General features: G+C 56.2%; 1 protein-coding gene across 1 annotated transcript in view; it reads right to left on the bottom strand.

The window, feature by feature from the left end:
* The window catches only part of dnah2 (dynein, axonemal, heavy chain 2), a 609335-nt gene that overhangs the window by 102686 nt on the left and 489433 nt on the right, over positions 1-17216 (bottom strand). The window contains exons 79-80 of the mRNA XM_072258532.1: positions 14627-14817; positions 13807-13998 (exon numbers count right to left, since the gene is read on the bottom strand). Of these exons, the coding sequence (XP_072114633.1) occupies positions 13807-13998; positions 14627-14817 (383 nt within the window). The remainder of the gene's footprint in view (positions 1-13806; positions 13999-14626; positions 14818-17216) is intronic.

Raw genomic sequence — 17216 nt, 5'->3', positions numbered from 1 at the left:
TGTGGAAGGAGTTTCACTCTGTGTCTGACCACAGGAGTGGTGATCGGACAGTGTGGAGGTTGTTTCTCTCTGTGTCTGACCCCGGGAGTGTGAGATGGGATGGTGTGGAGGGAGTTTCTCCCTGCGTCTGACCACAGGAGTGGTGATTGGACAGTGTGGAGGGAGTTTCTCTCTGTGTCTGACCCCGGGAGTGTGTGATGGGACGGTGTGGGGGGAGTTTCTGACCCCGGGAGTATGTGATGGGATGGTGTGGAGGGAGTTTCACTCTGTGGCTGACCCCGGGAGTGTGTGATGGGACGGTGTGGAGGGAGCTTCATTCTGTGTCTGACGCCGGGAGTGTGTGATGTGACAGTGAGGAGGGAGTTTCACTCTGTGTCTGACCCCGGGATTGTGTGGAGGGAGTTTCTGACCCCGGGTGTGTATGATCGGACGGTGTGGAGGGAGTTTCTGACCATGGGAGTGCGTGATGGGATGGTGTGGAGGGAGTTTCTGACCCCGGGAGTGTGAGGTGAAACAGTGTGGAGGGAATTTCACTCTGTATCTGACCCCTGGAGTGTGTGATGGGATGGTTTGGAGGGAGTTTCGCTCTGCGTCTGACCACAGGAGTGGTGATCGGACAGTGTGGAGGGAGTTTCTCTCTGTGGCTGACCCCGGGAGTGTGTGATGGGACGGAGTGGATGGAGTTTTACTCTGTATCTGACCCCGCGAGAGTGTGATGAGATGGTCTGGAGAGAGTTTCTCTCTGTGTCTGACCCCGGGAGTGTGTGATGGGACGCTGTGGAGGGAGTTTCTGACCCCGGGAGTATGTGATGGGACGGTGTGGAGGGAGCTTCACTCGGTATCTGACCCCGGGAGTGTGTGATGGGACAGTGTGAGGGAGCTTCACTCTGCGTCTGACCCCGGGAGTGTGTGATGGGATGGTGTGGAGGGTGCTTCACTCTGTGTGTGACGCCGGGAGTGTGTGATGTGACAGTGTGGAGGGAGTTTCACTCTGTGTCTGACCCCGGGATTGTGTGGAGGGAGTTTCTGACCCCGGGAGTGGGTGATGGGACAGTGTGGAGGGAGTTTCTGATCCCGGGAATGTGTGATGGGACGGTGTGGAGGGAGTTTCTCTGTGTCTGACCCCGGGAGTGTGTGATGGGACGGTGTGGAGGGAGTTTCACTCTGTGTCTGACCCCAGCAGTGTGTGATGGGACAGTGTGGAGAGAGTTTCACTCTGTGTCTGACCCCGGAAGTGTGTGATGGGATGGTGTGGAGGGAGTTTCACTCTGTGTCTGACCCCGGGATTGTGTGGAGGGAGTTTCTGACCCCGGGAGTGGGTGATGGGACAGTGTGGAGGGAGTTTCTGACCACGTTAATGTGTGATGGGACGGTGTGGAGGGAGTTCCTCTCTGTGTCTGACACCAGGAGTGTGATGGGACAGTGTGGAGGGTGATTCACTCTGTGTCTGACCCTGGGAGTGTGGGATCGGACGGTGTGGAGGGAGTTTCACTCTGTGTCTGAACCCGGGAGTGTGTGATGGGATAGTGTGGAGGGACTTTCTCTCTGTATCTGACCACAGGAGTGGTGATCGGATAGTTTGGAGGGAGTTTCTCTCTGTGTCTGACCCCGGGAGTGTGCGATGGGACAGTGTAGAGGGAGTTGCACTCTGTATCTGACCCCGGGAGTGTGTGATGGGATGTTGTGGAAGGAGTATCAGTTGCTGTCTGACCCCAGGAGTGTGTGATGGGATGTTGTGGAAGGAGTATCAGTTGCTGTCTGACCCCAGGAGTGTGTGATGGGATGGTGTGGAGGAAGTGTCTGACCCCTGGAGTGTGTGATGGGATGGTGTGGAGGAAGTGTCTGACCCCTGGAGTGTGTGATGGGATGGTGTGGAGGGAGTTTCTCTCTGTATCTGACCACAGGAGTGGTGATCGGACAGTGTGGAGGTTGTTTCTCTCTGTGTCTGACCCCGGGAGTGTGTGATGGGATGGTGTGGAGAGAGTTTCTCTCTGTGGCTGACCCCGGGAGTGTGTGATGGGACGGTGTGGATGGAGTTTTACTCCGTATCTGACCCTGGGACAGTGTGATGGGATGGTGCGGAGTGAGTTTCTCTCTGTGTCTGACCCAGGGAGTGTGTGATGGGACAGCGTGGAGGGATTTTCTGACCCTGGGAGTATGTGATGGGAAGGTGTGGAGGGAGTTTCACTCGGTATCTGACCCCGGGAGTGTGTGATGGGACGGTGTGGAGGGAGTTTCTCTTCTGTCTGGCCCCAGGAGTGTGTGATGGGACAGTATGGAGGGAGATTCACTCTGTGTCTGACCCTGGGGAATATGTGATGGGAAGTGTGGAGGGAGATTCACTCTGTGTCTGACCCTGGGAGTGTGTGATGGGACAGTGTGGATGAGCTTCACTCTGTGTCTGACCCCGGGAGTGCGTGATTGGATGGTGTGGAGGGAGTTTCTGACCCCGGGAGTGTGTGGTGAGACGGTGTGGAGGGAGTTTCACTCTGTATCTGACCCCGGGGGTGTGTGATGCGATAGTGTGGAAGGAGTTTCACTCTGTGTCTGACCCCGGGAGTGTGTGATGGGACGGTGCGGAGGAAGTGTCTAACCCCTGGAGTGGGTGATGGGACGGTGTGGAGGAAGTGTCTGACCCCTGGAGTGTGTGATGGGATGGTGTGGAGGGAGTTTCACTCTGTGTCTGACCCCGGGAGTGTGTGATGGGATGGTGTGGAGGGAGTTTCAGTCGGTGTCTGACCTCGGGAGTGTGTGATGGGATGGTGTGGAGAGAGTTTCTCTCTGTGGCTGACCCCGGGAGTCTGTGATGGGACGGTGTGGATGGAGTTTTACTCCGTATCTGACCCCGGGAGTGTGTGATGGGACGGTGTGGAGGGAGTTTCTGACACCGGGAGTGTGTGGTGAGACGGTGTGGAGGGAGTTTCAGTCTGTATCTGACCCCGGGGGTGTGTGATGCGATAGTGTGGAAGGAGTTTCACTCTGTGTCTGACCCCGGGAGTGTGTGATGGGACGGCGCGGAGGAAGTGTCTAACCCCTGGAGTGGGTGATGGGACGGTGTGGAGGAAGTGTCTGACCCCTGGAGTGTGTGATGGGATGGTGTGGAGGGAGTTTCACTCTGTGTCTGACCCCGGGAGTGTGTGATGGGATGGTGTGGAGGGAGTTTCAGTCGGTGTCTGACCTCGGGAGTGTGTGATGGGATGGTGTGGAGAGAGTTTCTCTCTGTGGCTGACCCCGGGAGTCTGTGATGGGACGGTGTGGATGGAGTTTTACTCCGTATCTGACCCCGGGAGTGTGTGATGGGACGGTGTGGAGGGAGTTTCTGACACCGGGAGTACGTGATGGGACGGTGTGGAGTGAGTTTCACACGGTGTATGACCCCGGGAGTGTGTGATGGGACGGTGTGGAGGGAGTTTCACTCTGTGTCTGACCCCGGGAGTGTGTGAAGGGATAGTGTGGAGGGAGTTTCTCTCTGTGTCTGACCACAGGAGTGGTGATCGGATAGTGTGGAGGGAGTTTCTCTCTGTGTCTGACCCCGGGAGTGTGTGATGGGACGGTGCGGAGGAAGTGTCTAACCCCTGGAGTGTGTGATGGGACGGTGTGGAGGAAGTGTCTGACCCCTGGAGTGTGTGATGCGATGGTGTGGAGGGAGTTTCTGTCTGCGTCTGACCACAGGAGTGGTGATCGGACAGTGTGGAGGTGTTTCTCTCTGTGTCTGACCCCGGGAGTGTGTGATGGGACGGTGTGGAGGGAGTTTCACTCTGTGTCTGACCCCAGCAGTGTGTGATGGGACAGTGTGGAGGGAGTTTCACTCTGTGTCTGACCCCAGAAGTGTGTGATGGGATGGTGTGGAGGGAGTTTCTCTCTGTGTCTGACACCAGGAGTGTGATGGGACAGTGTGGAGGGAGATTCTGACCCCGGGAATGTGTGATGGGACGGTGTGGAGGGAGTTTCTCTCTGTGTCTGACACCAGGAGTGTGATGGGACAGTGTGGAGGGAGATTCACTCTGTGTCTGACCCTGGGAGTGTGGGATCGGACGGTGTGGAGTGAGTTTCACACGGTGTATGACCCCGGGAGTGTGTGATGGGACGGTGTGGAGGGAGTTCCTCTCTGTATCTGACCCCGGGGAATATGTGATGGGACAGTGTGGAGGGAGATTCACTCTGTATTTGACCCTGGGAGTGTGTGATGGGACAGTGAGGGGGCAGATTCACTCTGTGTCTGACCCCGGGAGTGTGTGATGGGACAGTGTGGATGGAGCTTCACTCTGTGTCTGACCCCGGGAGTGCATGATCTGACAGTGTGGAGGGAGCTGCACTCTGTATCTGACCCCGAGGGTGTGTGATGGGACAGTGTGGAGCAAGTTTCTGATCCTGGAGTGTGTGATGGGATGGTGTGGAGGGAGTTTCTCTCTGTGTCTGACCACAGGAGTGGTGATCGGACAGTGTGCAGGCAGTTTCTCTCTGTGTCTGAACCCGGGAGTGTGTGATTGGACAGTGTGGAGGGAGTTTCTGACCATGGGAGTGCGTGATGGGATGGTGTGGAGGGAGTTTCTGACTCCGGGAGTGTGTGGTGAGACGGTGTGGAGGGAATTTCACTCTGTATCTGACCCCGGGGTGTGTGATGGGATGGTGTGGAGGAAGTGTCTGACCCCTGGAGTGGGTGATGGGACGGTGTGGAGGATGTGTCTGACCCCTGGAGTGTGCGATGGGATGGTTTGGAGGGAGCTTCTCCCTGCGTCTGACCACAGGAGTGGTGATTGGACAGTGTGGAGGGAGTTTCTCTCTGTGTCTGACCCCGGGAGTGTGTGATGGGACGGTGTGGAGGGAGTTTCTGACCCCGGGAGTATGTGATGGGATGGTGTGGAGGGAGTTTCACTCTGTGGCTGACCCCGGGAGTGTGTGATGGGACGGTGTGGAGGGAGCTTCATTCTGTGTCTGACGCCGGGAGTGTGTGATGTGACAGTGAGGAGGGAGTTTCACTCTGTGTCTGACCCCGGAATTGTGTGGAGGGAGTTTCTGACCCCGGGTGTGTATGATCGGACGGTGTGGAGGGAGTTTCTGACCATGGGAGTGCGTGATGGGATGGTGTGGAGGGAGTTTCTGACCCCGGGAGTGTGAGGTGAAACAGTGTGGAGGGAATTTCACTCTGTATCTGACCCCTGGAGTGTGTGATGGGATGGTTTGGAGGGAGTTTCGCTCTGCGTCTGACCACAGGAGTGGTGATCGGACAGTGTGGAGGGAGTTTCTCTCTGTGGCTGACCCCGGGAGTGTGTGATGGGACGCTGTGGAGGGAGTTTCTGACCCCGGGAGTATGTGATGGGACGGTGTGGAGGGAGTTTCACTCGGTATCTGACCCCGGGAGTGTGTGATGGGACGGTGTGGAGGGAGCTTCACTCTGCGTCTGACCCCGGGAGTGTGTGATGGGATGGTGTGGAGGGTGCTTCACTCTGTGTCTGACGCCGGGAGTGTGTGATGTGACAGTGTGGAGGGAGTTTCACTCTGTGTCTGACCCCGGGATTGTGTGGAGGGAGTTTCTGACCCCGGGAGTGGGTGATGGGACAGTGTGGAGGGAGTTTCTGATCCCGGGAATGTGTGATGGGACGGTGTGGAGCGAGTTTCTTACCTCCGGAGTATGTGATGGGACGGTGTGGAGGGAGTTTCACTTGGTATCTGACCCCGGGAGTGTGTGATGGGACGGTGTGGAGGGAGTTGCACTCTGTATCTGACCCCAGGGGTGTGTGATTGGACGGTGTGGAGGAAGTTTCTGAACCTGGAGTGTGTGATGGGACGGTCTGGAAGCAGTTTCTGACCCCGGGAGTGTGTGGTGAGACAGTGTGGTGGGAGTTTCACTCTGTATCTGACCCCGGGGTGTGTGATGGGAAGGTGTGGAGGGAGTTTCAGTCTGTGTCTGACCCCGGTAATGCGTGATGGAACAGTGTGGAGGGAGTTTCTGCCCCTGGAGTGTGTGATAGGCTGGTGTGGAGGGAGATTCTCTCTGTGTCAGATTACAGGAGTGGTGATCGGACAGTGTGGAGGAAGTTTCTCTCTGTGTCTGACACCAGGAGTGGTGTTGGGAAAGTGTGGAGGGAGTTTCTCTCTGTGTCTGACTCTGGGGTGTCTATGATGGGACGGTGTGGAGGGAGTTTCACTCTATATCTGACCCCGGGAGAGTGTGATGGGATGGTGTGGAGGGAGTTTCTCTCTGTGTCTGACGCCAGGACTATGTGATGGGACTGTGTGGAGGGAGTTTCTGACCCCCGGAGTGTGTGATGGGACGGTGTGGAGGGAGCTTCACTCTGTGTCTCACCCCGAGAGTGTGTGATGGGACAGGTGGAGGGAACTTCACTCTGTATCTGACCCCGGGAGTGCGTGATGGGATGGTGTGGAGGGAGCTTCACTCTGTACCTGACCCGTGGAGTGTGTGATGGGATGGTGTGGAAGGAGTTTCTCTCTGCGTCTGACCACAGGAGTGGTGATCGGACAGTGTGGAGGGAGTTTCTCTCTGTGTCTGACCCCGGGAGTGTGTGATTGGACGGTGTAGAGGGAGTTTCTGACCCCGGGAGTATGTGATGGGACGGTGTGGAGGGAATTTCACTCTGTATCTGAACCCGGGTGTGTGTGATGGGACAGTGTGGAGGGAGTTTCTCTCTGTGTCTGACCCCAGGAGTATGTGATAGAACAGTGTGGAGGGAACTTCACACTGTGTCTGACGCCGGGAGTGTGTGGAGGGAGTTTCTCACCCCGGGAGTGGGTGATGGGACAGTGTGGAGGGAGTTTCTGACCCCGGGAATGTGTGATGGGACGGTGTGGAGGGAGTTCCTCTCTGTGTCTGACAGCAGGAGTGTGATGGGATATTGTGGAGGGAGATTCACTCTGTATCTGACCCCGGGGAATATGTGATGGGACAGTGTGGAGGGAGATTCACTCTGTATCTGACCCTGGGAGTGTGTGATGGGACAGTGTGGAGGGACCTTCACTCTGTGTTGACCCTGGGAGAGTGGGATTGGACGGTGTGGAGGGAGATTCACTCTGTATCTGACCCCGGGGGTGTGTGATGGGACGGTGTGGAAGAAGTTTCTGATCCTGGAGTGTGTGATGGGATGGTGCGGAGGGAGTTTCTCTCTGTGTCTGACCCCGGGAGTGTATGATGGGACGGTGTGGATGGAGTTTCTGACCATGGGAGTGCGTGATGGGATGGTGTGGAGAGAGTTTCTGACCCCAGGAGTGTGTGGTGAGACGGTGTGGAGGGAATTTCACTCTGTATCTGTCCCCGGGGTGTGTGATGGGATGGTGCGGAGGAAATGTCTGACCCCTGGAGTGTGTGATGGGACGGTGCGGAGGAAGTGTCTGACCCCGGGAGTGTGTAATGGGACGGTGTGGAGGAAGTGTCTGACCCCGGGAGCTTGTAATGGGACGGTGTGGAGGAAGTGTCTGACCCCTGGAGTGTGTGATGGGATGGTTTGCAGGGAGATTCTCTCTGCATCTGACCACAGGAGTGGTGATGGGACGGTGTGGATGGAGTTTTACTCTATACCTGACCCCGGGAGAGTGTGATGAGATGGTGTGGCGTGAGTTTCTCTCTGTGTCTGACCCCGGGAGTGTGTGATGGGACGGTGTGGAGGGAGTTTCTGACCCCGGGAGTATGTGATGTGATGGTGTGGAGGGAGCTTCACTCTGTGTCTGACCCCGGGAGTGCGTTATGGGATGGTGTGGAAGGAGTTTCAGTCTGTGTCGGACCTTGGGAGTGTGTGATGGAAAAGTGTGGAGGGAGTTTCTGCCACTGGAGTGTGTGGTGGGACGGTGTGGAGGGACCTTCACTCTGTGTCTGACACCGGGAGTGTGTGATCTGACAGTGTGGAGGGAGTTGCACTCTGTACCTGATCCCCGGGCTGTGTGATTGGAGGGTGTGGAGGAAGTTTCTGACCCTGGAGTGTGTGATGGGATGGAGTGGAGGGAGTTTCTGACCCCGGGAGTGTGTGGTGAGACGGTGTGGCGGGAGTTTCACTCTGTATTTGACCCCGGGCTGTGTGATGCAACGGTGTGGAGGGAGTTTCAGTCTGTGTCTGACCCCGGGAGTGTGTGATGGAACAGTGTGGAGGGAGTTTCTGCCCCTGGAGTGTGTGATAGGCTGGTGTGGAGGGAGATTCTCTCTGTGTCTGACCACAGTGGTGGTGATCGGACAGTGTGGAGGGAGTTTCTCTCTGTGTCTGATACCAGGAGTGGTGATGGGAAAGTGTGGAGGGAGTTTCTCTTTGTGTCTGACCCTGGGGTGTGTGTGATGGGACGGTGTGGAGGGAGTTTCACGCTGTATCTGACCCCGGGAGAGTGTGATGGGACGGTGTGGAGGGAGTTTCTGACCCCCGGAGTGTGTATTTGGACAGTGTGGAGGTAGTTTCACTCTGTGTCTGACCCCGGGAGTGTGTGATGGGATGGTGTGGAGGGAGCTTCACTCTGTGTCTGACCCCGGGAGTGTGTGATGGGACAGTGTGGAGGAAGTGTCTGACCCCTGGAGTGTGTGATGGGATGGTGTGGAGGGAGTTTCTCTCTGCGTCTGACCACAGGAGTGGTGATCGGACAGTGTGGAGGGAGTTTCTCTCTGTGTCTGACCCCGGGAGTGTGTGATTGGACGGTGTAGAGGGAGTTTCTGACCCCGGGAGTATGTGATGGGACGGTGTGGAGGGAGTTTCACTCTGTATCTGATCCTGGAGTGTGTGATGGGATGGTGTGGAGGGAGTTTCTCTCTGTGTCTGACCACAGGAGTGGTGATCGGATAGTGTGGAGGGAGTTTCACTCTGTGTCTCACCCCGAGAGTGTATGATGGGACAGTGTGGAGGGAGTTGCACTCTGTATCTGACCTCTGTATCTGACCCCGGGGGTGTGTGATGGGACAGTGTGGAGGGAGTTTCTGATCCTGGAGTGTGTGATGGGATGGTGTGGAGGGAGTTTCTCTCTGCGTCTGACCCCGGGAGTGTGTGATGGAACGGTGCGGAGGGAGTTTCTCTCTGTGTCTGACCCCGGGAGTATGTGATGGGACAGTGTGGAAGGAGTTTCACTCTGTGTCTGACCCCGGGTGTGTATGATGGGACGGTGTGGAGGGTGTTTCTGACCATGGGAGTGCATGATGGGATGGTGTGGAGGGAGTTTCTGATCCCGGGAGTGTGTGGTGAGACGGTGTGGAGGAAATTTCACTCTGTATCTGACCCCGGGGTGTGTGATGGGACGGTGTGGAGGAAGTGTCTGACCCGTGGAGTGTGTGATGGGACGGTGTGGAGGAAGTGTCTGACCCCTGGAGTGTGTGATGGGATGGTTTGGAGGGAGTTTCTCTCTGTGTCTGACCACAGGAGTGGTGATCGGACAGTGTGGAGGGAGTTTCTCTCTGTTCCTGACCCTGGGTGTGTGTGATGGGATGGTGTGGAGGGAGTTTCTCTCTCTGGCTGACCACGGGAGTGTGTGATGGGACGGTGTGGATGGAGTTTTACTCTATATCTGACCCCGGGAGAGTGTGATGAGATGGTGTGGCGTGAGTTTCTCTCTGTGTCTGACCCCGGGAATGTGTGATGGGACGGTGTGGAGGGAGTTTCTGACCCCGAGAGTGTGTGGTGAGACGGTGTGGCGAGACGGTGTGGCGGGAGTTTCAGTCTGTGTCTGACCCCGGGAGTGTGTGATGGGTCGGTGTGGAGGGAGTTTTTGACCCCGGGAGTGTGTGATAGGACGGTGTGGAGGGAGTTTCACTCTGTGTCTGACCCCGGGAGTGTGTGATGGGATGGTGTGGAGGGAGTTTCACTCTGTATCTGCTCCCAGGGTGCATGATGGGATGGTGTGGAAGGAGTTTCAGTCTGTGTCTGACCCCGGGAGTGTGTGATGGGACGGTGTGGAGGGAGTTTTTGACCCCGGGAGTGTGTGATAGGACGGTGTGGAGGGAGTTTCACTCTGTGTCTGACCCCGGAAGTGTGTGATGGGACGGTGTGGTGGGAGTTTCACTCTGTATTTGACCCCGGGGTGTGTGATGCGACGGTGTGGAGGGAGTTTCAGTCTGTACCTGACCCCGGGAGTGTGTGATGGGACGGTGTGGAGGGAGATTCTCTCTGTGTTTGAGCACAGGAGTGGTGATCGGACAGTGTGGAGGAAGTTTCTCTCTTTGTCTGACACCGGGAGTGGTGATGGGAAACTGTGGAGGGAGCTTCTCACTGTGTCTGACCCTGGGAGTGTGTGATGTGACAGTGTGGAGGGAGTTGCACTCTGTATCTGACCCCGGGAGTGTGTGATGGGATGGTGTGGAGGGAGTTTCACTCTGTGTCTGACCCCTTTTTTTTTAATCAAAATTCTTATTTCAAATGTCGGTGCGATACAATATTTACAAAACCAGTGACTAACATATTTACTACACTACAAACAGACAATACATGTTAAACCAATATATTGCCATCCTCATCAATGATGGCATTTACACCCCGCGGAGCCCAACGGTCCCGGAACACCTCTACGGTCGCCGTGGACTGTGCGTATTCCTTTTCAATGTTCACCCGGGCACGAACATACCCCCTAAACATAGCCAGGCAGTCCGCCCGGGGAGAACCTCCTGCCACCCTTTTCCAGGAGCTACGGATGGCAATTTTCGCCAGCCCCAGGAGCAAGTTGACAAGGACATCCTCATCCCTCTGTGCCTCCCTCCTTACTGGATGACCATATATGAATAGGGTGGGACTGAAGTGCAACCAGAAGGTGAGAAGCAGCCCACGCAAATACGCCAAAACGGGCTGCAGCCTCACACACTCCATGTACATATGGTACACGGTCTCCTCCAGCCCGCAGAAGTGACACGCGGCTGGGAGATCCGTGTACAAACTAAAGAACTTATTGCAGGGCACCGCTTTGTGCAGCACCCTCCAGCCGAGATCCCCAAGGTGCATGGGGAGGACTCCCTTATAAAGGGACTTCCACTGGGGACCCCCCTCACCTCCAGGTGGGAAGACCGACCGCCATGGCGTGTCGGGACGGTGGACAAATGCTAAGAAGTGGAGGGTGTGGAGCAACAGCCCATAAAGGTACCTCCTGCCTGCATCCCTGAATGGGATTGTGGGTGTTGATGAAAGACGGCTCAAGTTGTGTGGATTCGTCTCTCGGGTAAGGCTGCGGGGCCTGGGCCCGACAAGCAGCTCAGCTTGAGTCGATCCACACACCTGAGCCGCACTGACATCCGTTGAGACAGGGCAAGGGTCGGCCAGGACCCCGCTCTCTGCCAGAGGAGGGGATTCCCGGCCTGAGGCAACCATGTTCCAGACTCTCAGTAGGTCCTGATAGAAGCCGGGCAGCCTCTGCAAAGCAGCACGGCTAACGCCCGCCGGTGGTAGCTGCATACCTTCGGCAAGACAGCAGCCCCTCCGGAGGAAGAAAGTCGCCAACACGTGCCACCTGGGAGGGTGCTCGGCGTACAGGAATCTCTGCAGAGTCCTGAGGCGGAGAGCCGCCAGTCGTGTGCGTACACACACCAGCGACTGTCCGCCCTCTCCTACTGGGAGACTCAGAACCGCTGCAGAGACCCAGTGCTTCCTGTTTCCCCAGAAGAAGTCCACTAGCTTCCTCTGCATTCTCGCGACAAAAGGGGCGGGGGGGCCAAGGTGACCATCTGGTACCACAACATGGAGGCCACCAGCTGGTTTATGACCACCACCCTGCCTCGATAGGAAAGCACCCTGAGAAGCCCTGACCAGCGCCCTAGCCGGGCCATGACCTTTGTCTCCAGGTCCTGCCAGTTCGCCAGCCAGGTCTCCCCAGAAGGACTCAGGTGGACTCCCAGATAGAGAAGACGTCTGGTGCTCCACTCAAAAGCTCTCATCTCCTCCGGCAGGGAGTCCACCTGCCACTGGCCTACTAAGAGTCCGGAACATTTCGCCCAGTTGATCCTGGCGGAGGATGCAGCCGAGAAAACATCTTGGCACTCGCGCATCCTCCGCTGGTCACAGGGGTCTGTCATCATGAGGAGTACGTCATCGGCGTAGGCCGAGAGGACGACCCCCATGTCCGGTTCGCGCAGAACCAGACCTGTCAGCCTTCGCCGAAGAAGGCTGAGGAATGGCTCGACACAGATCGCATACAGTTGACCGGAAATGGGGCACCCTTGACGCACTCCTCTTCGGAAGTGGATAGGTCCTGTCAATGATCCGTTAATCTTAACTAGGCACTCTGCGGCAGAGTACAGGAGCCGAACTCGGGCCATAAAGTGTGGTCCGAGCCCAAAAGCCTGCAGGGTGCCCACCAGGAAACTGTGGTCCACCCGGTCAAAAGCCTTCTCCTGGTCAAGAGAAAGAAACGCTGCCAGGGTCCCAGTCTCCTGGAGTAGGTGGATCAGGTCCCGTACTAGGTGGACATTGTCCTGGATGGAGCGGCCCGGGACTGTGTAAGATTGGTCAGGATGGACCACCTGTCCAATTACCGAACCCAGACGGTTGGCCATTGCCCGGGCGAAGATCTTGTAGTCCGCGCACAAGAGGGAGACCGGCCGCCAGTTCTTATCTGACCCCGGGAGTGTGTGATGGGATGGTGTGGAGGGAGTTTCAGTCAGTGTCTGACCCCCGGAGTGTGTGATTGGACGGTGTGGAGGGAGTTTCTCTCTGCGCCTGACCACAGGAGTGGTGATCGGACAGTGTTGAGGGAGTTTCTCTCTGTTTCTGACCTCGGGAGTGTGTGATGGGACAGTGTGGAGGGAGTTTCACTCTGTATCTGCTCCCAGGGTGCATGATGGGATGGTGTGGAAGGAGTTTCAGTCTGTGTCTGACCCCGGGAGTGTGTGATGGGACGGTGTGGAGGGAGTTTTTGACCCCGGGAGTGTGTGATAGGACGGTGTGGAGGGAGATTCAGTCTGTGTCTGACCCCGGAAGTGTGTGATGGGACGGTGTGGTGGGAGTTTCACTCTGTATTTGACCCCGGGGTGTGTGATGCGACGGTGTGGAGGGAGTTTCAGTCTGTACCTGACCCCGGGAGTGTGTGATGGGACGGTGTGGAGGGAGTTTCAATCTGTGTCTGACCCCGGGAGAGTGTGATGGGATGGTGTGGAGGGAGTTTCTCTCTGTGTCTGACCCCGGGAGAGTGTGATGGGACGGTGTGGAGGGAGTTTCTCTCTGTGTCTGACCCCGGGAGTGTGTGATGGGACGGTGTGGAGGGAGTTTCTGACCCCGGGAGTATGTGATGGGACGGTGTGGAGGGAGTTTCACTCAGTATCTGACCCCGGGAGTGTGTGATGGGACGGTCTGGAGGGAGTTTCACTCTGTGTCTGACCCTCGGAGTGTGGGATGGGATGGTGTGGAGGGAGCTTCACTCTATGTCTGACCCCGGGAGTGTGTGATGTGACAGTGTGGAGGGAGTTGGACTCTGTATCTGACGCTGGAGTGTGTGTGATGGGACGGTGTGGAGGGAGTTTCTGACCCCTCGAGTGTGTGATGGGATAGTGTGGAGGGAGTTTCTCTCTGTGTCTGACCACAGGAGTGTGTGATGGGATGGTGTGGAGGGAGTTTCTCTCTGTGTCTGACCCCGGGAGTGTGTGATGGGACGGTGTGGAGGGAGTTTCAATCTGTGTCTGACCCCGGGAGTGTGTGATGGGACGGTGTGGAGGGAGTTTCAATCTGTGTCTGACCCCGGGAGTGTGTGATGGGAAGGTGTGGAGGGAGTTTCTCTCTGTGTCTGACCCCCCCAGTCACTGTCAGGATGGCTCCCCACTACTCCCAGTGCTGACAGAACAGGATACTAATGAAAGGTGAGATTGATGGGAGGGGCCAGGCTCTAAAGAAACTCTAGCAGCCTCAAACCCACCTCAAAGTCAGAGTCATTGAAGCTGTAGACAATGTTCCAGCCAAGCTGCAGGAATTTCTTACGCTCGAGCAGAAGGCTGTGGAAGAAGCACATGGCGAAGAGCAGCTTCTTGTACTTCCTGGGTTTGGAACAGCGGCTGAACTGTTGTGGGGTGACCAAGTTGTAGAGGCGCTTCATATTTGCTTTGATACCCTGTGAAGAACCGGGGAGGAGGGGTGATAAAGAAGGGGAGAGAGGGGAGAGGGGACAGGGAACAGAGCAAAGGGCAAACACAGTGTTACCCTCCATCCCACAGCGTGATGGTCTCTTGGTACCACTCCACTCTCATTTAGAAAACTATAAAAGGTTATTCACTCACATAATGATCAGGAATTTGCAAAACTATTTACAATTTCAAATACGATTACATTTATTGACAAAACAGTCAATTCCCTCGGGGCCCACTGTTGCCAGAAACCCCCCTGAACCCCTAGTGACCTCTCCCTGGGCACCCGGGCATGAATGTAACGTCAGAGAGGGCAGCTGTTGGCTCAGGCAGAGGATCTGAATGTGCACTACCTTAATCCATGAATGGTCTTCTTGACCAGGCCCAGGAGCAAGCACACCAGGAGATCCCCCGAGCGATCCACCCTTCCCACGTTGTCGCTCCCTCAGAGCTGGCAGTCTACATGTGCCAGGTGCCTGTAGTGGGATCTTCCTGTGCTGGGCATATGTGAGGGAGCTGATACCAGGTGCAGGTCTCTGCAGGGATAGTGAACCTGGTTTGTGAGCTTTGCAGTGGAACTCAGGCACAGGGACAGGGACGGGAGAGAAGGATTACCTTCGGTGGTTCCGTTGTGATCTTGATGCTGCTCTGCAGGATGGAGACCGGGAAGTCCGGGTGGGGGCTGGAGCTGATCCACAGTCGGAAGTCAGAATGTGGATCTTCGACCTGCAGCTGTTCAATGAGTTTATCCAGTTGGGGCATCCAGGAGAGTGAGAGGTGGCAGTTGGCAAGAAAGACCCAGTTCCCTGCCAAAGGTACCAATGTAAGGACAAGCCATTTCATCAGCCCCTCCCACCCGCCCATACAGGCATAATCCGCCCCCCCGCTCCCAGTGGCTGACCGACACTGCAGACGTCTCTGCTGGTTCAGCTTGGGGACAGTGGGAGGTACATTACTTACGGGAAGAGATTGGGCAGGGGCTGGGATTGTTTTCCCTGGAGTGAGTGAGGCTGAGAGGTGACCTGATGGAGGTTTATAGAGCTACAGGAGGTGTAGGTAGATGGATCACTGGGAACGTTCTCTTGTAGTAGTGTCACAGACAAGAGGGTGTAGGTTTAAGGTGAGAGGTTTATGTCCATCTCCCTCTGCCTGTGCAGAATCAGCTGCCACAGACAATTGCTATATTGAAAAGACATTTAAATAGGTAAGGTATAGAGGGATGTGACACTAGAGCAGGGAAATAGGATTAGGGTAGATGAGCAACAGGGGTCAGAATGGATGTGGTGGGCCAAAAGGCCTGTTTCTGTACTCTGTGATTAAAGAACTCAAAAATAACATCATAGTTTGCAAATCCCAGGGGTGACATGACAAAGGTTCATATGATTATGAGTAGACAGCTGGGTTGAAATGAGGACATTCGTTTAAGGTGAGAGGGGTTAATTACAAAGAGATGCGCAGGACAAGACTTTTTACACTGAGTGGTGGGAACTGGAATGTGCCCTTAGAGGTGGTGGTAAAGGCAGACACAATAGAGGTGCTTAAGAGGCTATTAGACACATGGATGTACAGAAAGTGGAACATATGGACAACGTACAGACACAAGGTTTCAGTTTAGCTGGGTGCCATTAGCTTAATTAGCTTGATTCAACACTGTGTGCTGTACTGTTTCTGTTTTTGTTAGCTCAGGACAAGATTTGCCCCAGAAATCTGAGAGAACTCCCCTGTTCTTAAAAATACCAGAATACTTGATTCCATCCTGTCAGCTTGTCCAGCAAACTTCCAGTGCAGGGTCCCCCAGAGACGAGCTATCCTAGTACAGGTATTCCCCCCCTCCCCCAGGGATTACACCCCCCAGAGCAGGGATTCCTCCACCCGCAGGGATTACACCCCCCCAGAGCAGAGATACTCCCCCCAATTCAGGGATTACACCCCCAAGAGCAGGGATTCCCTCCCCCAGGGATTACACCCCCCAGAGCAGGGATTCCTCCACCCGCAGGGATTACACCCCCCCAGAGCAGAGATACTCCCCCCAATTCAGGGATTCTCCCCCCCCCCAGAGCAGAGATACTCCCCCAATTCAGGGATTACACCCCCGAGAGGAGGGATTCCCCCCCCCGGGATTACACCCCCCCAGAGCAGAGATACTCTGCCAATTCGGGGATTACACCCCCCAGAGCAGAGATACTCCCCCCAATTCAGGGATTACACCCCCGAGAGCAGGGATTCCCTCCCCCTGGATTACACCCCCCAGAGGAGGGATTCCCCCCCCTGGGATTACACTCCCCCCCAGAGCAGAGATACTCCCCCCAATTCAGGGATTCTCCCCCCACCAGAGCAGAGATACTCCCCCAATTCGGGGATTACACCCCTCAGAGCAGAGATACTGCCCCAATTCAGGGATTACACCCCTCAGAGCAGAGATACTCCCCCCAATTCAGGGATTACACCCCCGAGAGCAGGGATACTCCCCCCAATTCAGGGATTACACCCCCCAGAGCAGAGATACTCTGCCAATTCGGGGATTACACCCCCCCAGAGCAGAGATACTCCCCCCAATTCAGGGATTACACCCCCCAGAGCAGGGATTCCCTCCCCCTGGATTACACCCCCCAGAGGAGGGATTCCCCCTCCTGGGATTACACCCCCCCCCAGAGCAGAGATACTCCCCCCAATTCAGGGATTCTCCCCCCCCCCCCAGAGCAGAGATACTCCCCCAATTCAGGGATTACACCCCCCAGAGCAGGGATTCCTCCCCCCCCCCGGGATTACACCCCCCCAGAGCAGAGATACTCTGCCAATTCGGGGATTACACCCCTCAGAGCAGAGATACTCCCCAATTCAGAGATTCCATACCCCTCCAGAGCAGACAGGGAGGTGTGGTGGGGAGAGGGAGGTGTGGGGGGAAGAGGAAGGTGTGGGGGGGAGGGGGTGTAGGGTGGAAGAGTGAGGTGTGGGGGAAGAGGGGGTGTAGGGGGTAGATGGGGTGTAGGGGTAGAGGGGCTGTGAGGGGTGTAGGGGGTAGAGGGGTGTAAGGGGTACAGGGGGTGTAGGGGGTAGATGAGGTGTAGGGGTAATGAGGGTGTAGGGGTAGAGGGGATGTAGGGGGTTGAGCAGGTGTGAGGGGAAGAGGGGGTGTAAGTGGTAGAGGGTGTGTAGGTGGTAGAGGGGTGTAAGGGGTAGAGGGGGTGTAAAGGGTAGAGGGGGT

The sequence above is a fragment of the Mobula birostris genome, chromosome 5, assembly GCF_030028105.1.
Source record: "Mobula birostris isolate sMobBir1 chromosome 5, sMobBir1.hap1, whole genome shotgun sequence".
Classification (NCBI taxonomy): domain Eukaryota; kingdom Metazoa; phylum Chordata; class Chondrichthyes; order Myliobatiformes; family Myliobatidae; genus Mobula; species Mobula birostris.
This window is presented reverse-complemented; position numbering and strand designations above follow the sequence as displayed.